This window comes from Felis catus, chromosome E1, assembly GCF_018350175.1.
Source record: "Felis catus isolate Fca126 chromosome E1, F.catus_Fca126_mat1.0, whole genome shotgun sequence".
Classification (NCBI taxonomy): Eukaryota; Metazoa; Chordata; class Mammalia; order Carnivora; family Felidae; genus Felis; species Felis catus.
In genome coordinates, this window is record NC_058381.1 from 24,585,176 (window position 1) to 24,608,939 (window position 23,764).

The following is a 23,764-nucleotide window of genomic DNA, read 5'->3' on the forward strand; positions in this document are numbered from 1 at the left end:
TTTCTAGCTCCAATGCATCTCTCGTAACAAAATTTTTAAAACAAATCTGATTATCTCACTCTCAGCTTCAAGACCCCTCCCGTCTATAAATAAAGTTCCAACTCCTTATTAAGCCCTTCAGTGACTTCCTCTCTTACCCCACCTATTTCCAGACTTATTTCCCAAGACTCCCATCTCCCTCATGCTTCTCCCAGTCTACCCTGCCTTTCTGTACATACTGTAAGACAATGGACTACTTTTGAACATAGCTTATGTGTCCTTACTTTAGTCTTTTTTTCTTCTGCTTCCTCCCCACTCCTCTCCACATCCTTCTCCATTTGCCTAAATCATGTCCATCCTTAAAGAAGCCCTCTGTAATTCCCATAACTAGAATTAGCCTTCCTCTGTGTTCCCATATTTGTGATTTATTCTTCTTACTGTATTTACCCTCACACTGCCATGCAGTTGTTTGATACACACATCTTTCTAAGTATGCTTCTTGAAATGAATAGATGTTAAAATAGAAGCTCTAAGTCCACTTATTTTTTTTTTTCAACGTTTATTTATTTTTGGGACAGAGAGAGACAGAGCATGAACGGGGGAGGGGCAGAGAGAGAGGGAGACACAGAATCGGAAACAGGCTCCAGGCTCTGGGCCATCAGCCCAGAGCCCGACGCGGGGCTCGAACCCACGGACCGTGAGATCGTGACCTGGCTGAAGTCGGACGCTTAACCGACTGCGCCACCCAGGCGCCCCAAACTTTGATTTTTAAAATGACAACATGAAATGCTTCTATCATAAAAACAAGGAATACTAGAGTTTCCAAAGTGATTAAGTACACTTTACTCAATTAGGCACACTTTACTGGCTTGGAACTAACAGGCCAATAAAATTTAAAAGTAAAAATTACAGAAAGAGGAGATGCTGGTTCAACATAAGAAGGGTAACATAACACTAAGAGGCATCCCATAAAGGAACTGCTTACCCTAACATTAAGCTCTGCTTAGTACCACGTATTAATGGGAAGACTGAAGTGATATTATATGAAGAGGCGACAGGTCAATTTGGATGACCAAGAGGGCATTAAAGCACCTTCCAACTATACTGTGATGACCTAAAGGTCAAGACTTACCTGTGTTTTCGCAGGTATGTTTCTAGTGTTTCTAAGAGACAACTAGAGTCAATTAAAACTACTTCATCCCTGCATTCTTGGGACATTAGTTCCCAGACGTCCATCCAACAACCTCTGCAGAAAGAAACAAGTATTAGTGAAAAGGAGGAATATATAAGGGTAAAACATTTAAAAAAAAAGGCAGAGTAAAGGATTGCTTGATTTTACCTGGCTGTTCCCTGGAAAGGTCCATAATGGAAAATGATCCTACACTTGCTGTCCTTCCTGTGGTCTTCACTACTTCTCTTATCTGTACTTAACTTCTCTGAACTGACACTGCTACTGCTCCCTTCACTGTAGTATACAGTATAGTACAAAGCTTAGTGACACTGAGATAATCTGAAGGAATAATTTCTATAGTCTAAATTAAAATCAAGAACTCTTTAATACTTATATTAGTAGATTAAGTTTGCAAATTTGTATATAATTACATATTAATTTTAACCAAATTAAAATGTTATTTAAACATATGCTCATATCTTTATATATAAATTTTTGCTCAACTATTAAATTTATCTGACACAACTTAACATTTACATTTATCAAGATACATCTCATTACGATACTAAGCATTTTATGAGCAAATCTACTTGGAATGCTTTAAAGTCAACAGGGCTAAAAAATATTACATTTTCACCTATAAAATGGATCAATCTTCCAAAAATTATAAATTCTAACAAGTTTTGATCTACTTAATGTGATTTTATAGCTAACCCATGGCAACAAAACTCTTATCTACCTTCACATTTATAAGTAGCTGGGGATAAAAAAAATCACAGATTAATCTAATTACAGTAAACAAATTTTTACATATACTAAAATAAAGATAGCACACGAAGATGACCACTTTATACAACTTGTATCAGTAAATACTATACAAATAATTTAAAAATTACTAAAAATTTCCCAGACTCTCCTTCCCCCACAGGTTTCAGTATAGCACTGGTCATGCACTTTGCTTTGTTGCAGACGCGCATTCCAGGAGAAATGTGTGTCTATATTCCATTCAATGAGTCTTCTTGGTATTTCATGATTCTGAACAACTGGCTCCTGCCTGTTCTGCAGGTCTCCCTACAGTCCTAGGAATTCATTACCTTGGATGCCTGAGATGGAAAAACCTCTGAATCTTTACTTAACCTACTCTATATAGCTAAATAGGTATTTCTCAACTCCCTGCCCACCATCTAAGGTCGTATGTACAATGCAGCTCCCTATTCCCTGTCACAAGGGCTCAGGCAAGGTTCAGCAATGTAACTTGAAACAAAAACCTCAACCACTGCTCTGCCTTCCATGTTCCATCCTTCCACTCTTGACTTCCATATTTCCTCTTTTTCTAATTGTGCTTGAGTGACCCATAATCTCCTAAAACTGATTAACCCTCAAACTCAAGTTCTCACAGTTGAGAAAAAGGCTCATGAAATCAGAGGCTGGGGAATGACTATTATATTAGAACATGAAAGCATTAATCTAAAAAATACTTTTAAAAAATGCCACAGCTCAAATCAAAATTTTATCCACAGTCTCTCTCAGCTTAATGTCTTTATATCACTCCTTCCTTTCAAGATCAAGCTTTCTGAGAAAGAAATCTTTGCACTCCTACACTTTCCACTCACAGATTAATCCATTACACCTTAGACTGCATTCACTGTTCTGCCCATTCTGATCTGGATTGTTTTCATTCAACTGCAGATCTGCTCATCAAGATCACCAATTATTACAGTGTTGCTATATCCAATGGACACTTCTGGGTCCTTGATGACTCAGCAGCACTCAATACAACTGACCAGAGTCCCCCTGAAACACTCTTTTCCTCTGGCTTCCTCCTACCTGTCTGGCTACTCTTTCTCAAGTTTCTTTACTGGCTTCTTTTCTACCAATAAACTAAATTCCTCAGCATTTTTCTCTCTTACTCTACTCTCTCTATAGGTAGATTTTATAAATACCGCTAAGATCATCTTCAGTCATCAGCTACAGGCCTACAAGTGTAGCCTAAACTTTTCCTTTGGATCTCAAACTTACTCCCAGCCAGACAATAACTTGGGGTTACTTGCATGGATACAAGAACACTCTCTGAAAGGCTGAGCTGGATTGTTGCCACTGATTAGGTTATAACCTAATCAACTGTTAACACTTCCCTGGAGAAAGTCTAACAGAAAGAGGGGGGGTGGGTAACAATGCAAACATGTAAAATGGAGTCACGGTAGCATACAATGGCGGAACCATCCAAAGTGGAGGAGAGGGAGTCTTGGCTAAGTACATTGTACTCCCTGGCCTGCTATCCATACTTCTGGGAATAACTGAAGCTACCTTAGGAGACAGTGTTCACGATCAACTCATACTGATTCCATAACTCAGCAAACCACCTTCTAAAACATTTGGCTTCTGATGTAGCAGGGTGATAGCTGAAGGACAATGTGAGGAAGTTTGTGGAGGTTTGGTTTTTGTTTTAAACCAAACGACAGGAAAACATAGTTGTATGCCAATTTAACAAAACTAGGTAACTTAATAATAAACTTAATGATAAAGCAAAGTCATTGAGAACAAGAGGAGATGGAATCCAGAGCAAAAGTAGAAGAACTGATCTTTGAAGGAAGGTGGCAATGAGCAGATATGTAAGATATTGAGATGTCTATTGATCTTTGGTTCCTCAATGAAGAATATTCATAACAAAAAAACCCAGAAGACAGTCTTTTTATAATACAATACAACTCTGTGGCTTTGGCTAACAAGACATTCAGGTAAAGGTTACTGTCTCATGAGAAAATTAGACTGAATTTTACTTTCAAAAAGTCAGGAAATCTCTATAAAGATATTGGTAAACAAGGTACATAAAATAACAATTTTCTTTAGATAACCACTTTAGGTTGTACAGAGCTTTCCTGAGTTCAGAGAACTCTCACAGAGATATCATGCAGTTGGTGATTCTTGTCAGGATCCTGATTCTAACAAATCCACGTAAGAAGACATTTTTAGAGACAGCTGGGAAAATCTAAACTGGGTATTAGATTATTACAGTTAATTTTGTTAAGTGTTATAATGGCACTGTCATTACCAAAAAAATGTCCACGTGTTTAGAAATGGATGTAGAAATATGTAGGAGTAAAATAGCATGATGCCTGGGACTTATTTTAAAATACTTCTGCAAAGAAAAAGATGGATAAATAAAACAAATGTGACAAATCTTGATAACACTACTGAATCTGGGTGAAGATATCTGGGAAGTAGGAGCAGCGGTTCTTAAATAGTCTCTCTACTTTCCTATATGTTTGGCAGTTTTCATAATAAAATTTTTAAAAAATTTGTTTCTGAGTATAGGGGAAAAAAATTCTTAATAGATTACTAACATACCACTACCTGGTCTTTCAGGTCTTTTTATCAGGAAGAAAAATATCTACACAACAATGATATCAACAATACCAACAAGATATTAAAAAACTAATTTTTTTTAAGTAATTCAGAAATATAGTTTTCATACCATCCCATTCACTTCAAAACAAAAGTTACTTCTTAGAAACCTCCTTCAAATTTCATGGCTTTCACTACTCTCAACCTCAAGCAATTTTGTAAGCAGTAAATGTGACAACGTGCTGGGAGATGGGGGCAAAAGCAGCCCTGGGCATTGTAGAAAAGAAGAAAACTGCAAATTGCATAAATACATATGATTACAACTAATCCAAGGCTTTTTTTTAATCCTTGATAAATTATTAGGGAGACCTAGAGATAAGAAAGACAAGAGAAATAATTTACACATTATGACTATCATATAGATCAAAAAATGATATATCACTACTTTGAAAAAAGTATTAACTAAATTTCCATAAAGATCTCCAACCTCCTTCCTCTGTAATATATTTAACAGAAGGGAAAAAAAAACTTCAAAAGAAAAAAATCAGACCTATATTGAGACCCTACCCTACACAGTCTCAATGCAAAAAGGCTGTATAGAAGACAGATTTATTTTAACCTATGTTATAGTGTAACTAATAAACTAGTTGAATATTTTTTCTTTCTACTAAATGCGATCAACATTTACAATCTTAACAATCACAAAGCATCTTAATAGTTGATTCTACTTACCCCAAAGGTTTTGGTTTGTGTGTATCTAAGGAGTGCAACTGACATCTCTTGTTCTTTTTACTTTTTGGAATAGCATCTATCATGTCGTTTAGTTTGGACCTAATCAAAAATAAATCATTAAAAGTCTGATTAACATTCATTTGTCTTTAGAATTTTCAAAATCTCTACTTACTACCTTTAAAAAAATTTTTTTTAACGTTTACTTATTTTTGAGAGACGCAGACAGACAGGGCATGAGCGGGGGAGAAGCAGAGAGAGTGTGAGACATAGAATCTTAAGCAGGTTCCAGGCTCTGAGCTGTCAGCAGAGCCTGATGTGGGGCTCGAACTCATGGACTGCGAGATCATGACCTGAGCTGAAGTCGGATGCTTAACCGACTGAGCCACCCAGGCACCCCTTCTACTTACTACCTTTTAGTATAGTAGTATATTTGAAGTACTGTAGACATATCCCTTACCTTGAAAATTTCTCATCAAACAAATGCTAACCCAGAAGAGTCGGTATACTTGTCCTCTCCATTCCATTCCCAGGCTGTCAGTATGTTGGAAGAGACCTGTCCTATTCAATGTACTCACTCCCCTAGACTGTATCTGTCTCATTCACCCCTGCATCTGCACTGTATCCAGCAGTGTGCCTAACACTCAAATATTTTATGACTGATTGCTATCTCTCAACCATCTTCCCCTGTGCAAACATTATCTAAATAAGCACTATCCTTGATAAGAAAAAAACCATCAATAGGGGGCGCCTGGGTGGCTCAGTCCGTTGGGCATCTGACTTCAGCTCAGGTCATGACCTCACAGTTCAAGAGTTGGAGCCCCAAATCGGGCTCTGTGCCGACAGCTCAGAACCTGGAGCCTACTTCGGAATCTGTGTCTTCCTCTTCCTCTGCTCCTCTCCTGCTCATACTCTTGTCTGTCTGTCTGTCTGTCTGTCTCTCTCTCTCTCTCTCTCTCAAAAATGAATAAAAAATTTTAAAAATTCTAAAAAAAAAAAAAAAAAAAAAGAAAAGCCATCAACAAAAATTTTGTGCAAATATAGAAATGCGTACAGCTAATATCCACACCCTGCATGCAACCAATCAGCAAAGCCTGTCAACTCTAACTTTTGAATATATCCAGAATCAAATCACTTATCACCTCCACCATTACCACTCTGGTCCAACTCGTCTCTCTCACCCAGCCAACTGCAACAGCTGGCCTCCCAAATGGTCTCCTTGCTTCCACCTTTTGCCTTTACATTCTAGGCTTAGTAGCTGGAGTGATGTTTTCAAAACAAAAATCACAGTATGTTACTTCTCTGTTCAAAAACGTTCCAATACTTTTCTGAGGCAGAGTAAAATTCCAAAGTCTCTACCACCACCTCTAAACAGAGTTTGGTCTTCAGACCTCTTCTCTTTTCCTATTTATACTCACACTTTGGTGACCATCTGATCTTATGGGTTTAAATTATGTACGTATGCATACATATAGCTCAAATACTGTATGTATAGTTTAAATATGATATACATACGATGATGACACCGTTTTTATCTCTAGAGCAGACCTCTCTAAACTCTACCTGGATGTCCAATTGGTATCTCACACTTAACATGTCCAAAAGTGAGCTCTGCAAAATTGCTCCTCCTAGTCTTACCCTTCTCAGTAATGGAAACCATTTGTCCTGTTCTTTATTCTTGATCCTGAGATCAAGACCTGAGGCTGAGATCAAGGGTTGGATGCTTAACTCAAGAAGCCACCAACGCACCCCAGTCCTATTCTTTAGATCCCAAATCTGAAAATCATCCTTGATGCCTTCCTCCATATCCACTCTATCCAAAAAATCCTACTGGCTCATTCCTCAAAATATATCCAGGATCCAACCATTTCTTATTACCTCTGTGACCACCATACTGGTCATCATTATCTCTTGCATGGACTATTAAACAGCTTTTATTTCTCTGCCCTTCAACCACCCTTCCACTTATTCTTGACACAGAGATCAAAGTAAACCAAAATTCAAGTCAGACCATGTTACTCCTCTACTCAAAACACTCCCAAATCTTCCAGTCTTACTTAGAGTAAAAAACAATAAAAGGGGCACCTGGGTGGCTCAGTTGGTTAACTGTCCCACTCTTGGTTTCGGCTCAGATCATGAACTCATGGTCCATGGGATCAAGCCCCAAGATAGGCTCTGTGCTGGCAACACAGAACCTGCTTGGGATTCTCTCTCCTCTCTCTCTTCCCTTCCCCCACCCCACCTCTCCCTCTCAAACATTAAAAAAGCAACAACAACAAAAACTCAGGATGGCACTACATAAGTAGGCTTTTTATTACTCTTCTGATCTCACCCTTTTATGTTTATTTTTGAGAGAGAACACGTGTGCACATGTGCAAGCGGAGGAGGGGCACAGAGAGAGGGAGACAGAGAATCTGAAGCCGGCTCTGTGCTGACAGCAGGCAGCCAATGCAGAGCTCGAACTCACAAATGGTGAGATCACGGCCTGAGCCAAAGTTGGACGCTTAACCAACTGAGCCACCCAGGTGACCCCGGTCTCATCTTTTATTACTGTTCCCTTCATTCATCTGGCTCCAGCCACAATGGCTTCCTTACTGTTCTTCAAACAGGCCAGGAAAACTTCAACCTCTGAACCCTTACAATTGCTGGCTCCTTCTCTTCCTTCCCCTGGATATCTACATGGTTTACTTACTCATTGCATTCAAGTCTACATTCAATGTCATTTTATTAGAGAGGCCTTCCCTGATCATCCTCCGTATTAAATCCATCCAACCACTCATCTCCTCTACTTGTAACTTACCTGACAGATCATATATTTGCTTACTGCCTGCCTTTCTTCATAAGAGAACAAAAACCATATAGTCATTGGCACACAAAAGATACTCAATAAATTGTTCAAGTTGAACTCAAAGCTTTGCCCCTACCAAATTTAGTAAAAAAGCTACCAGTGTTACTAACAAAGTCATCTTCCCCACATTGATTATACTTACCCATGTACATAAAATAAGGTATAAAGCTTCTTTGCATCAGTCATGCAGCTTCGAGTTACAGACAGGACTCCCTTGGGGCCTACTGTCAGGGGTTCAAGGGCAGGATTTCCAGACTCTACAAGCTGGGAAAAGAGGCGCTCCACACTGCGACGACAACCAACACATGGGACAAGCTGAGAAAGTGCACTCAATACTTCCCGTGATGTCACCACCATGGCAATACTTAGATCTTGCTGCTTAAGCATACTATGTCGCTGAAAGAGAGAAAGAAAGAAAATTGAAGAACAGTCCTTGAGACATAAAATTTCTCTTGACTACTTCTGGTTCCTATTTTTGTGTAGTAAGTACAACCTGGAAAGGGCTTGTGATCTCTATCTGCAACGGAGTCAGAAAAATAAGTCGGCTTTCCCCATGGTATACTGAATTTGCTCCACAAAGCTCCTGTTTTGGCAATTAAGGTATAAAAAACTCTGCTTAGCCTGTCAGGACTAAACAGTATGTGCCCCAGCATGGTGAAAAGCAGCCCTGGATCTGGAAATTTAGTGTTTGTTCACTGAGTATTAAGCTTAGTACACTCACTTGAAATAAAAATTTTAAAAGGCAGAAAATAAAGGAACAACACAGCTTTGCCATGTCTTCCTCTCAACTTTTAACAACACACTATGCTTAGCTACAGGAATCAGGTTAGGATGATGATCATGTACAGCAGCAATTCTCAACCTGGAGGTATGGGCAGGTGTTTTATGGATTAGTAGGAAAGAACAAGGCCTATTTTACCCATTTGGAGCCTACAGTGAGTAACTAAAATGCTGGTGCAGCATATGAATGTTATCTGTTGGTTATGACAAGGTAGAAAAATGACTGAGAATCTCACCACAGCTGTAGAGAAACGGGCAAAACTCTAGTAAATAACTTTTACCTTGGATGGAGTTAGTTATACTACAAATAATGCTTCCAGCTTTACCAAAAAAGGATGGGAAAGTAAGATACTCCTAAGAATTTTCTCACAGTTACCATCAACCTTTCATTTTCCAAAGTAGAAAAAGAATTTTGAAGTAACAATTTACCTTCCATTATCTTGATTACATACAGGGTTTTATAAAATATCACAGTTTAAAAATTAAATAGAAATCAAAAAAATTAAATAAAAATCATAAAATTTGCAGCACAGGATTTTTTTTCTTTTTTTTACTTGAACAATCAATCACTACAGAAGAAAAACAACAAGTTCTCAATGAAAAGTTATATACTTTACACCTTTCAAAAACAAGCAAAGATGGCTTGGTGAAACTAAAGCCTTAGGGACACAGAAAATGATAACATCACCAAATCTCTTTCACATAACAGCAACATAAATATATTCATTGTTGCACTAGCGAAAGAAAGCAATTTCAGTGCAATCTTAAGGCCTAGAGAGTCCTAGCTATTAATACTTAAAGCTAAAATTTTAAATGACTCTTCAAAACACACACATACACCATTTAAAACATTGATTTTTAAAAATATTACCTGAATAAACTGCTTTAGTTGTGCACCATTATTTTGATGCCCATCGAGATTTAGCACGTTGTCAGGAAATTCCATCACCATCTTAATATGCAAAAGAATGAAAATCAATTATTTTATCTTCTTTGAACACATGCTACAAACTATTTTATAAACTCCTAGGACAGAAATATACCCCGAAAGCAGGATTTGCATATCCCAGTCCTGCCCCCTGTCAAAAAAAAGTTAGAAACAAAACAAAACAAAAACTCAAGTTATCCACATTTCTAAAGCCAAAAATGGTATAGTAATTAGAAGCAAGGACACCAAAGTCAGGCAAACAAGAGTTCAACTCCCAGCTCTACCACTTACAATCTAGGTTGTAACTCTGGCAAGTTACTTAACCTGTTTGATTCTAAGCTTCCTCATTTGTAAAATGAGTTTAAGGAATAATGTTTAAGATCTCATAGAGTAGGTTGTGAGGATTAAATTACATTTAAAAGTGTTTGTTGCAGTGCCCAATAATAACATTTAATAAGTAAAATAACCTGATATCTTACATTAGACAAGCATATTTTTAGCTATTTCTTTTAACTACAAAATAGGGTAAATTTTATAATGTAAATGATCATGGGGCACCTGGGTGGCTCAATCAGTTAAGCGTCTGACTTCAGCTCAGGTCATGATCTCATGGATTCATGAGTTCAAGCCCAGCGTCGGGCTCTGTGCTGACAGCTCAGAGCCTGAAGCCTGCTTCAGATTCTATGTCTGCCTCTCTCTCTGCCCCTCCCCCGCTCAGGCTCTCTGTCTCAAAAATAAACAAACACTAAAAAAAAAAAAATTGTTTTTTTTATAATGTAAATGACCATACACACAATATATGAAATACTCAGAACAGTACCGGGCACATACTAAATGTCTGCTCTGATTATGAACAAAAAGGATATAAGGTATTTATTCAAATGTCAAAATTCCCTACCAGAGGAAGATCATGGGGAATTACTAATTAGCACATGTCACTTGATCTGTGATACCACTGATTATGAGAAGCACCATAGTTACATACCACTGAGAAAGAGCCATTATAACTGTTAGCTGTCAGCAAATGAAAGAAACATCCAATTTCAGAGATATTAAAATGTGGGGGCAAATAAAGTATGCCTTTCAAAACAATGAAATAAAGTAACACATTTATATCTTAACTAAAACATTGTTAAAGGTATCAAACATACTGTGCTAGGACAAACTTCTATTTCTAGATGACAAGGACCACGAACTCCTACATACTCACAGAGTGAAGTCATGGTAAAAGACCCATTTGAGACAAAAACAAAACACTACAAATACCCCAACCAGTTGAACATGATCTTAAAACTAATTCCTCCTGCACCAACCAGCACCACAAAGACCTGCTTTTTTAATAGTGGTAACCATTCTTTTTCCTCCACATTAGACATGAGAGCCCTAAAACATGCTTGTTCTAACAATAAACTAAAGACTGAACAACAAAGACAAGTGTAAGCAATAGATTGATCTTTTCTTGACTTGATAAAAGGGGGGGGGGGGAGTACAGGATATGTGAAGTAGAGACAACCGGATACGAAGGATGGACAATGATGCAAGCAACAACTCAACACTCCAGGACTCCACTATATTTCACAAAACGAAAAACTCCAGGTACAATATGATTCAAATGACTGTATGTGTGCATTTTCTTACAGGAAAAGAAAATACATGATATATTAGATGTGGCCTATGTCTAGGCAGCGAAAAGATAGAGGACTTTTTCCTTTATGTGTTCCTACCTTTCCCAAATTTGTTACAATGCACATATACTGTTTATTATCGAGGAGAAAAATTAGTGTTCCTTGCTTCCAATTCTATATTCATTATACTGTACTCAAGAGACATGCTTCCATCTCAATAGCTTTTACTGTTCTGGAAGTTTCTTCCCTCATATAGATTATATATCCAAATCTCATAGGTTCAAGGATCAATTATCGAATTTCAGGTTTATCGACTTCTCTCTAGTTTTCCCTCTCATAGTCTTATTAATGTCTCCAAGAGTGTTAATTAATTACTATTAATATCTCCAAAGAGTAGTAGTAAGAGGGGAAGCCATTTAGGTAGCTTCATTTACGCTGGGTATTGTTCTAAGCACTTTCATATGTTAACTTTACCAACAGTACTAAGTAAAACTGGTCACTGGTCTGCTTTAGGTGGCCCTAAATGAATTGGTGAGAATGACATTAATAAATGGGCAAAAAAGTCTAATGATCCATACTATTATATTTAGCAGTGTTTACTCAAATTAAAAAAAAATTAATAATCCCCAGACTTCCAGCTGAATTACAAAGCTGTAATCATCAAGACAGTATGGTATTGGCACAAAAAACAGACATTAAAATCAATGGGACAGAATAGAGAACCCAGAAATGGACCCACAAATGTATGACCAGCTAATCTTTGACAAAGCAGGAAAGACTATCCAATGGAATAAAGACAGTCTCTTCAGCAAGCGGAGCTGGGAAAACTGAACAGCAACATGCAGAAAAATGAACCTGGACCACTTTCTTAACACCATACACAAAAATAAACTCAAAATGGATGAAAGACCTAAATGTAAGACAAGAAGCCATCAAAATCCTCGAGGAGAAAGCAGGCAAAAGCCTCTTTGATCCTGACCGCAGCAACTTCTTACTCAACACGTCTCTGGAGGCAAGGGAAAACCAAAGCAAAAATGAACTATTGGGACCTCATCAAGATAAAAAGCTTCTGCACAGTGAAGGAAATAATCAGTGAAACTAAAAGGCAACCGACAGAATGGGAGAAAATATTTGCAAATGACATATCAGATAAATGGTTAGTATCCAAAATCTATAAAGAACTTATCAAACTCAATACCCAAAAAACAATCCAGTGAAGAAATGGGCAAACAACATGAATAGACACTTCTCCAAAGAAGACATCCAGATGGCCAACCGACATATGAAAAATGCTCAACATCATTCACCATCAGGGAAATACAAATGAAAACCAGTGAGATACCACCTCACACCTGTAAGAATGCCTAACATCAACAACTCAGGCAACAACAGATGTTGGCGAGGATGCGGAGAAAGACGATCTCTTTTGCACTGTTGGTGGGAATGCAAACTGGTGCAGCCACTCTGGAAAACAGTATGGAGGTTTCTCAAAAAGTTAAAAATAGAACTACCCTATGACCCAGCAATTGCACTCCTAGGTATTTATCCAAGGGATATAGGTATGCTGTTTTGAAGGGACACACGCACCCCAATGTTTAGAGCAGCACTACGACAACAGCCAAAGTATGGAAAGAGCCCAAATGTCCATTGATGGATGAATGGATACAGATGTGGTATATACATACAATGGAGTATTACTCAGCAATCAAAAAGAATGAAATCTTGCCATTTGCAACTACATGGAAGGAACTAGAGGGTATTATGCTAAGCTAAATTAGAGATACAATGCAGATGAACATAAAGGAAGGGAAGCAAAAATAATATAAAAACAGGGAGGGGAACAAAATATAAGAGACTCTTAAATTTGGAGAACAAACGAGAGTTACCACAGGGGTTGTAGGAGGGGGGGATGGGCTAAATGGGTAAGGGGCATTAAGGAATCTACTCCTGAAATCACTGTTCCACTATATGATAATTTGAATGTAAATTTAAAAAGTTAAATTAAAAAATTAATAATCCCAATTATTAGATCCATGAAAACTGGTAGAAGATAAAAAATAGTTAATAGTACTGAACAGTTAACTCACATTATGTTATCTGGAATCACTACACGGTTTAAAACACAAACAAACTGAACTGTCAAGTCAGAATAAAGGTGTAGGATAAACTTTCAAAGTCATGTAACTTAACAGAACACTGCAGGACACTCAAAAATCTACCATGTAAGCAACTAACACTTTGATTTGCATTCTCACCGGTTTGGTACAAATGTATCAAACAATTACATATCTATTGCCACCATAAAAAAGAAAATTAAGATCAAAGTGGCCAATTTAAGGAACAAAGAATGCCTCTTATTTAACCAAATCAAGGTCTCTCCTGCTTGGTTCATAGATGAAATCCTAAATTCTCCGTATAAATGAATTATTTTTATTCTTATCAACTATGTTTTATTGTTTTAATAATTAAGGCAGAGATCAAAGAACAAATCTAACATATTGAGCCCTACCAGCTGACCTTTAAAATATATATAGTGTAGGGGTGTCTGGGTGGCTCAGTCAGTTAAGCACCCAACTCTTAACTCCAGCTCAGATCATGATCTCCCGGTTCATGATATGGAGCCCTACATCGGGCTCTGTGGTAATGGTGCAGAGCCTGCTTGGGATTCTCTCTCTCCCTCTCTGCCCACCCCCTCTCCAAATAAACTTTAAATAAAAATATGTATTATTTAATGGGATAATACCTGCATTGGGAATCCTTTCTAAAAGGTACAACAATGGACAGAGTGAAAAAAAATTTCTTAATGCTCATTTCAGATCATTTCATTTTTATCAAACTAGTAAAGATAAATGTCAAGATTGGGTCTATTACCGTGTTTTTCCTGTGTTTCACTGGCTTGGATAATACTAAATTTTCTCTTGTACTTAATCTATACCACCCTGGTTACAAACTCTGCACTTAATATTTTAAGTGTCCTTGCCTTTCAAACTTACAGTAATGGCTTTTTACCTTGCTGTTTTCTGGCCAATCACTACATGCTCTTTAATGTTGAGAGAAGACAGTAAGAAAAAAGGAAAAAGAGAAGGCAAAGAGGATAGTAGCACTATTTTTCCCCATTCTTTAAAACCACTTCCTTGACTTAATATTCAGTTTCTAGGTTACCTAGAGGAAGACAGTCATGTAAAATATTTCAGGTGTGGTTTCACAGAGGCATCATTAGTGTTCTGCTTCATGATGAGGTTGCCTATCCCTAGCTAGCCAAAAATAGAACCAGTCACTGTCCTGCAATTACTGTCTTACAAAGTTTATTGAATCCATTACCCACTTTCACTCTTGAATTATCTGTCCTGACCATAAATAATCTGTTTTTAGCACATTTTCACAAGCTCTAACCAACATTATTAAATTTTTATTTATTATTTAGCTTTACTTTTTTACTTCATCCTCACAGGTATTTATAACATCTATTGCCTCTGGTAAAATCAATTAAATACCTAAGAGTTGTAAGAAAACACTAAGTACTAAATTTAACAAATGCTAAACACCTAATCCCCAAGTGGATATGCCACCATTTATTATGTTTTAATGTCTTTGTTAAAAACCATTTATCAAGGTCACACCTGATGGCTCAGTTGGTTAAGCATCCCACTCTTCATCTTGGCTCAGGTCACTAGCTCACAATTCTTGAGAACGAGACCCATGCAGGACTCTGCACTGACAGAACAGATCCTGCTTGGGATTCTCCACCTCTCTCTGCACCTCCCCTGCTTGCTCTCCCTTTCTCTCAAAATAAATAAATATACTTAAAAAAATTATCAGGGGTGTCTGGGTGGCTCAGTCCATTAAGCGTCCATCTCTTGATTTCGGCTCAGGTCATGATCTCATGGTTCGAGCCCCATGTAGGGCTCTGCATTGACAGTGTGGAGCCTTCTTGGGATTCATTCATTCTCTCTCCTCCCCCTCCCCCCCCCCGGCCATGCTCTCTCTCTAAAAATAAATAAGCTTAAAAAAAATATTATCTAAGTCTTTAGTCCACTTAGATTATTTGAATTAGGAGAGTAAACTGCATCCCAGCAATATTGTAGCAATTTGACAGCATGTGTCAAGAACTTTATAAAAGGTTCTTATCCTTTGATCCAGTAACTGTAGTTCCAAAGCCTGAGGAAAAAAAAACTTTAATGGAGAAATTTATGCCTTATTTATATCCCTATAGCATTATTCATAGTAAAAAACAGAATCATCCCTATATCCACAAAGGAAAAATGATTAAATTATGGAATGTTACACAACAAACTACTACATGGTCAGTAAAGCTACTTGGGGGTGCCTGGGTGGCTCAGTTGGTTGAGCATCTCACTCTTGATTTCAGCTCAGGTCATGACCTCAGGCAGTGAGATGGAGCCCTGCACTGGGGTCCTTGCTAACAGTGTGGGGCCTGCTTGGGATTTTTCTCTCTCTCCCTTTCTCTCCATACCTCCCCTGCTCATGCCTGCTCTCCCTCAAAATAAGCAAACATTGGAGAAAAAAAAAAAAGGTGCTTAAGAATGAGAAGAGCAAATGTCCTCAGTATTACATTCAGCAAAAAAAGCGAGATATAAAATGTTCTAGTAGACAATACATCTCAACTCTGTATCTATGTGTCTTTGACTAGAATTACAGCAAATGCTGCTATATCCTTAGTTATCTCTGGGAAGCAGAATTAAGGAGAATTTTTTTGTCATATGGTAATTTTTAAAGACTACTTTGTAAGGATATAAATTTTGACTATTCTTTTAAAAACTACTCACTTGAAAACTATAATTCTTCAAAAATGTCTCTAAAATAAAATCTGTAATCTGTCCATCTGCTATTTTATAATTCTAGTAACACAAAAAGAATTTTGGCCATATAGCATACCACTTTTATAAATATTCCACTAGCTTACTTATTTGGTATTTTCTTAAATACACTTATATTAGCACTGTACTCTAGTATTCAAACCACAAAATTACAAAACAAGTCTTAAATGTGGATTCAACATGCCACATAAGAGGAGGCTACTTCCTCATATACAAGCTTCTCGATTTTATTTTACAAATCCTAAGGTAAAATCACAGGTTGAACTAAGGACAGAAGTTTCAGCTTCTGTTACCAAAACAATACGGCATCTGTAACTGAATTGTGAAAGTTGTAACCAGGCTTAACACCTAGGTCCTAACAAAATTCTAAAACCACTTTAAAGATCACACAATGTTTTTTCAATACCTACGGACCCTAAGAACAAAGACCAGACCAAACGTTAACTTCAGGGATACACTGCCATCAAACTATCAGTGGACCAGTGAGAGCATAAACTTCTGCTACAGGCATCTTCCCTCCTTCTTCCCCAACAGGTGTTTGCTCTGCGTTCTTCTTTTAAGTAGTATTTGGCAGAACAGTTCTGAAAGAAACTTATTTTCTTAAATATAATGCATTCTTGACAAGAATTTTCACTAACCACCATTCAGGGACTATGCACAAGTTCTGAGACAAAACAATTAATAGTCCCACTCATTCCTAGTGACAAAAACCAATCTAAAGCCAAGAAAAACTGTACCTTTTGCTAAATTAATGCTATTGTAAGATATTTAAATTAAATAATCCTAAATTTTATTTGCTTTGGCCACAAGTCCACAATACAATAAAAGCAAAACTCAACTACCAGGTTCAATCCAATCCCAACTTCTCTGGATAAATAAGTACAATAATATACCACAGTGCAAGGTTCCATCTTTTTCTATGGAAAATTTTAGAAATTAATACCACTGTACAGAGAATATAAAAACACCCACTGCTTTAAAGTTCTATATGACAGATGTATCAAAGCTGCATTCACACAAAAGGTGGTTATGTGACATAAGGAGAGAATCAGTGTCTATAAAAACTCAAATTTATGTTGGTTTCCCCATGTTTTGATATCATACACTCAAAAGTAATCTTATGTCTAAACCCGTAAGATTTTTTTTAAACATCAAAGACATTCTGGGACAATAATCATAGAAGGTTGATACCAAACTATGGTGCTCTAGAAAAAGTGTTTGTGTTAGAGTTGGAAGAGAAAAAAGTAACAAATGAACACCTATTATTTTTCAAATTGAGAAATGCCATCATTTCATTTGATCAGAGTGCTTGTTTTTTTTCCTAACTTAAAATACAATTCCGTTACACTGTTAATGCAAAAAATGCAGAAATCATAACCAAGATATACAAGCACTTTCAAATGCACCAACACAAATTCTATTTACCTTATGTCAGGCCAAATCATTCTACCTTTTTCTATGAAAAAAAAATATATACGTGGGTAAGTATAGATGCTTTCACTTAAAAAGTTCTAACAAATCAAGTCATTGAATAGCTCTTCTAATCCTTTTAAAAGTACTGCAGCTCAATCAAATTTTAATTGAGACTGGCAAACAGAAAGGCATACAGTGGCAGCTCTACAATGACTTGCATTTTATATAAAATTTGAAAAAACTTCGATATTTGCCCAAAAAATTCAACAACAAAACAGAACTACCTCTGAAAAACAGAAAGGTACAGTTAATAAGGCAAATGTGATAATATGAAAAGACTGAGTTACACCTATCAAAACAGGCAAATGTATAATACAAAGCTTCAGCAGCATCAAAATGCAGATTTCAAAAATATTTAGAAAAGGTTCATTTCATTTCTTAAGAAATAGTGGCAACTGCACTCATTTCCTGTTCTGATTCAATTCAAATTTCTGCCATTTCCTTTCAGAGGAAATAGTACAGCAACACAGGGCAGAGGGTCAGTAATGCTCTACTATCATCAACTCTAAAAAACAAAACTACCCTGAGTGGGTTTTGAACTCAAGATGAGCAATCAGCTTTTTATAATGCTCTTACACATTCAATAATTTTGCTTCATTAACAAAAGGAGAAAAGGTTACCTGTAAACTAAAAAATAACTATTGCCAAGAAAACCCATTTTGAAGAGTCACGGCTTAGCAATACAATCATTTCAAAGAGTTTTAATATACTGGGCGATATGAGACTATTTGCAGTGAAACCAAATCATTTTAGTGGAATCTTTCCTGTACAAGAGCATGTCACTCTGCCCTCAGTAATTATGCTTCTGTAGTGAGCTACATACAGTATTGAGACAGAAAATACACAGGTAGCAGTGCAGCTGCGACATTTCCAGATAATTAAGACTCCCCGAGGGTAGGTGGATTCTGTAAAGGATAGGCCCTAAACGCCCAGGATCCTTCAACCCCTCTCCGAGACGCATGCTTTGGCAAAAGCAGCGTCTCATAAAGGGGCAGGGGAAAGGAAGAGGGTTCAAAAAGGAAGGAAAACCTGGCGAGAGAGGCTCGAAATGCTTACGGAGCGCTGGGCTAGGAGCCCGCAGAGGTTACCGTGCGACACACTGCAAAGGCGAGTTTGTGGGGCCTGCCGGAGAGAAGGCCTCGCCTAGGAGTTGCAACACACTCTTTCTCCAGTGCGCAGCGCTCGGCCTGGGGGAGGGGGAGGAGGGGAAACAGCTGCCAGGGGAGCTGCGAGCCCGGCCCGGCCCGCTCACCGTGAGAGTGTCGTCTATGTAGAGAGGAATCTGTCTCCTCTCGAAGGGGAACTCCTCCTCCCCGTCCCTGCACACTGCCACCAGTCGCGCCATCGTTCCCGACGCTGCCGTTGCCACCGTCACCACCTCCTCCCAGCTGCCGCCGCTGCTGCTGCTGCTCCTGCTGCTGCCGCCTCCTCCCAGCTCCTGCCTGCAACAGCCAAACCCCGCGAGCGTAAGCACCCGCCGCCGCGCAGCACTTTCGCCACGGGGGGGGGGGGGGGGAGAAGAGCAGGAGGGCACGGGAAAGCGGGACTGCGTTTCCCATCACCCGATTCCACACGCGCTCAGCCAATCAGCGCCGAGCAGTGCCGGGACCCGCCCCCTCGTGCCTCTCGCCTTCCCCAGCCCCCACCCCCGCCGGCCTCCAGTCAGGGTCCAAAGGAGAGGCGGAAGGGACCCATCGGCCCCGGGGCTTCCCCAGCCCGTCACCGGAGTCCCAGCTCTAGGACCCCACCCACGGCCTCAGCACCACAGCCCACCTCCTGCTTTCCGCCGCCGGGGACCCCTTCCTCCCCTTTCTTGGAGCGCCCCGCCCAATCAGTCCCCAGGGCTGCAGTTGCCCAGCACGACCCCGCCCCTGGGAGGGGTCGACCCCGCCTCAGCTCTGCGGAGTCTGTAGAGGGAGGCGCAGACCCCTTCCTCACCCTCCTCGGAAGAGACCTCTCGGTTCTGACCTTCACCGTTTTCCTGGTCGTCTCCCTGACCCCCACCTCTGCTCCCCGTTACCGGCTGACGAGGCCCGCGTCAGGGCCGGCCTTGGCGGGAGCGCGGCTCCGAATGCCGTTTCCTCTCCAGGCTCAGTCAGCCGCTCGCGCCACGGGGAGTGGGGGAGGGAGGGCGGGGGACGTGGGGAGGGTGGGGCAGGGAGGGGCCGAGAACGCTGGGCGGAGCCCCGCCTCCTCTCGCGATACTGTAGACCGACGCTCCCGGGTCGCCTCTTTCGAAATTCTGGTGGAGGGGGTGGGGGTGTTCCCCAGGGTACCTAGAACGTGTTACCGACCCTTTCCCCCGAGTCTAGCTACCCGAATAAATCCGAAGTAGGGTTGCCAGGAGTGAGTAGGCCCAAACCTCTGTCCCTGGCCGCAGGGGCCTGGGAACGGCTCTCCCGAGGGCCGAAAGGAGCCGAGCCGAGCTGACTCAGGGCCGACCCAAGGGTCGAGGCCCTGGGAGGACTTCGGTAAGTGGGGAGGAGCTGAGGCTTTCGCAGTCAGCGGTAGCGGAAAGCGAGAGTGAGGGAAGGGGAGACGAGCGTCTGGGCAGTAAGAGACAAACTCTGAGCTTGGTTTCCAGGCACTTGACGCCGCTTTCCCTGACACCCTGATTGACCAGGGGCCTGCCGCATCACTGCTTCCCTGATTGAGACTGCGTCAAGATCCCACTGAGGGAAACTATTAGAGTGCTGATAGGTTAGTGCTCTAGTTGCTACACCAGAGGCAACTAGGAGACTATCTGGAAAGTGGCCTGTGTGCAGCCTGGCCAGAGAAACTTCTTGGGCCCGGTTAATATTAACAGGGACTCAGGACACGGATTCCCTTGGGCAAAGTACTGGTACCGGCCAAAGGCCCTTCCCCCGACCCTCTTCTGAGAAGCAGATCCGCTGTAAAGACGATTCATCTACACTCTGCGTGCCACCACGTACTCATTTTCTACCTTGAAGGCTTTGGAGGCCTGTTGTAAAACCAAAATAGTTGTTGGGAAGTATTTTGCCTATTAAAGTCTTGACGATTTTAAGGATAAATCCATTTGCTGCTCTTAAAACTAATACTGATGACAGAACTATATTTCCTGGTAGAGTATGCTAGAGCAGTGATACTGATCTTTAAAAAGTATTTTGGTCATCACCTGAAATCTTACAGACTCACAACAAAAAACCCCACAGTGCATCTTTAGCCATGTTGACTTACGACATTGTGTTGTCACTGTTAGGGTTGGTGACATAATAAACGGAAAGAATCATTGTTCAGTCCCAAAGGTGTGATTATTCAGTGAGTATTATTTATGTCTTTTGGCCATGTTAGGAGAGCAGAACAATATGATAGCTTGGATCCGATAGACAAATAGGAAGTGCGTGCACCTTTTGACAGGTTAGATTACATAGCCAAAATCTGGACTTTTGGATGTTTCATGTAAAAACATTCCTCTTAGGAAAAAATACTGTGGGTTTTAAGATCTAAAGGTGCTCTTATAAAGACTAAATTAATGTACCTACTTTATACCTCGTTTTATTTATTTATTTATTTTGAGAGAGAAAAAGCACAAGTGGGGGAGGGGCAAAGAGAGAGGGAGAGAGAGAATCCCTAGCAAGTTGTGTGCTGTCAGCGCAGAGCCTGATTTCAGGCTTGATCTCACGAAGCGAGAGATCATGACTAGAGCCGAAACCAAGAGTCGGATGCTTAACCTACTGAGCCACCCAGGTGCCCGCCCCCCCCCCCACCGGCTTTATACCTTTTAAGCTTCCTTTGGATTGTAGTTAGTAAAGGACATTGAAGATGACAAGCTCAATATATAGGTGCTGATTTTAATTACTTTCATTATTGAGCACACACTGGGTACTAGCAAAGAACTGAGTATTCACCCTGGGGATTTAAATCTTAAAAAGGCATTAAAACCCAAATATAAAACATGATGAGACCACAACAGTCTCTTTCCATCTGCGATTACTTTCCCTGATTTGGATTTGTCTTTTATTAACTAATCTCTGCATCCAACATGGATCAAACTCACAACCCTGAGATCAAAAGTCCCATGCTCTACTGACTGAGCCATCCAGGTGCTCCTGGGTTTGTCTTTTAAATCCACCAAACACACTGCTTAGTATCTTTGGACAGTGTTTCACATACTTTTAGGTAGTCAGTGAATACTTACTGTAAGGTTAAAAAGGTAGATAATTTTCTAGATAAGTTGTTCTTTCTCAAGCAAGTAAGGTGATATAGCCTGGGTGCTCCAAATATGATAAAATCAATATTTGAGGGGAAATGCTTAGAAAATTATTTCACTGGGAGCACCTGGGTGGTTCAGTTGGTAGGGCATCTGACTTCAGCTCAGGTCATGATCTTATGGTTCATGGGTTCAGGCCCTGTGTTGGGCTCTGTGCTGACAGCTCGGAGCCTGGAGCCTGCTTCGGATTCTCTGTCTCCCTCTCTCTCTTTGCTCCTCCTCCATTCATGCGTGCATGTGCGCTGTCTCTCAAAAATAATAAAATAACATTTACAAAATTAAAAATTATTTCACTGGAAAACAATTTTTAGAAGTTTTATCTATTGGGGGGGCGCTTGGGTGGCTCAGTCGGTTAAGCATCCAACTTCAGCTCAGGTCATGATCTCACAGTCTGTGAGTTCAAGCCCTGCTTCCGGCTCTGTGCTGACAGCTCAGAGCCTTGAACCTGCTTGGGATTCTGTCTCCCTCTCTCTCTGCCCCTCCCCCACTCATGCTCTGTCTCTCTAAAATGATTAACATTAAAAAATTCTAAGAAAAAAGTTTTAACTATGTATCTTCTTAATTTTAGAGCAGGCACTCATTTTCACTATTGGTCTAACTTCAGCTAAAACCAATACTGCTGCAGCAAATATTTCATGACTTAAGTCATGAAGAGAGCCTTTAGAGAATTTAGAGAGCCTTTATAACCTAAGAACCTTTAGAGAACTTAACTCTAATTGACAAAATAAGTTATTACATAAAAAAGCCATTTTTTGCCTATTTTAAAATTTCAATATAGGCATTGTGAAATACAAGGTTGAAGGATTGGAAAGGCCAGGAAAGAAGGCAGTCAACAGCAGAGGACATTTTGCTGGTACCTAGTAACAGTTGGAGTGATGGAGAGGTGATAAATCATCAACAAAATACCATTCTTTTTCTTATTTGGTCCCTAATGTGTGAGAGCCAGCCACAAAACTCAAGCATGAATGAGATATGACTATTTGCCAAGCTACTTAGGTTTAAGAGAAAGAAGAGGACCTAATTTTTCCTTATATTATTTCTTATCTTCATAGACCACACATAAATTCCTGGGGAGCAAAATAAAACTTTGTATGATTTATGCATCATATTGGACATCAATGCTCAATAAAAATAAAACTGGTTGCTATCTTCCAAACACAAGCTAGCTATTGATACATATTGGTAGGTATCTCCAGTTTAAGTTGGGTAATTTAAAGTCATGGGAATGAGTCAATTCCTTAAGATCATCGATAGAATAAGGTCCTAGACCACATTATACTCTTCTTTTTCCCCCTTCCTTCTCTGTCTCCACAAATTGATAGTTGAGGGTCACCTAGCTGGCTTAGTTGGTGGAGCATGGGACTCTTGATCTTGGGTTTGTGAGTTCAAGCCACATGTTGGGTATAGAGATTACTTAAAAATATTCAAAAAAATTGACTGTTGAAAATTAGCTAATTAGAATAACTTATCGTTTTCATGATAATAACCACATTGTTTTATGTGGTAGTAAAATCAATAGCAGAATGTAAATTTATTTAAATTGCCGTGGTTGTCCAAATCTGAGGATCTGTGAATTTGGTTTTCTTTTTCATGAGCTGACAGTGGGAAGTTTTGTTGTGTCTGTTGAAAATAGAGACACACAAGGAGCCTGGGTGGCTCAGTCAGTTAATTGTCTGGCTTCTATGCAGGTAATGATCTTGCGGTTCATGAGTTCCAGCTCCCCACCAGGCTCTCTGTCAGGGTGGAGACTCCTTTGGATCCTCTGTTACCCTCTCTTTCTGCCCCTCCCCTGCTCGCACACATTCTCTCTCTCTCAA

General features: G+C 39.7%; 1 protein-coding gene across 8 annotated transcripts in view; it reads right to left on the minus strand.

Moving 5' to 3' along the window:
• The window catches only part of GGNBP2 (gametogenetin binding protein 2), a 31,652-nt gene extending 11,806 nt beyond the window's left edge, over positions 1–19,846 (minus strand). For 2 of the 8 annotated variants that reach the window (XM_011288952.4, XM_011288951.4), the window contains exons 1-6: positions 19,655–19,835; positions 18,969–19,158; positions 9,724–9,804; positions 8,215–8,468; positions 5,228–5,326; positions 1,112–1,225 (exon numbers count right to left, since the gene is read on the minus strand). In XM_011288952.4, the coding sequence (XP_011287254.1) occupies positions 1,112–1,225; positions 5,228–5,326; positions 8,215–8,468; positions 9,724–9,804; positions 18,969–19,061 (641 nt within the window). In that variant the 5' untranslated portion in view covers positions 19,062–19,158; positions 19,655–19,835. Of the gene's footprint in view, positions 1–1,111; positions 1,226–1,318; positions 1,445–5,227; positions 5,327–8,214; positions 8,469–9,723; positions 9,805–18,968; positions 19,159–19,654 lie in introns of all 8 variants that reach the window. The other 6 variants (XM_011288948.4, XM_011288946.4, XM_045044026.1 and 3 more) reach the window with 6 other exon arrangements.
• Positions 19,847–23,764: the final 3,918 nt, after the last annotated feature.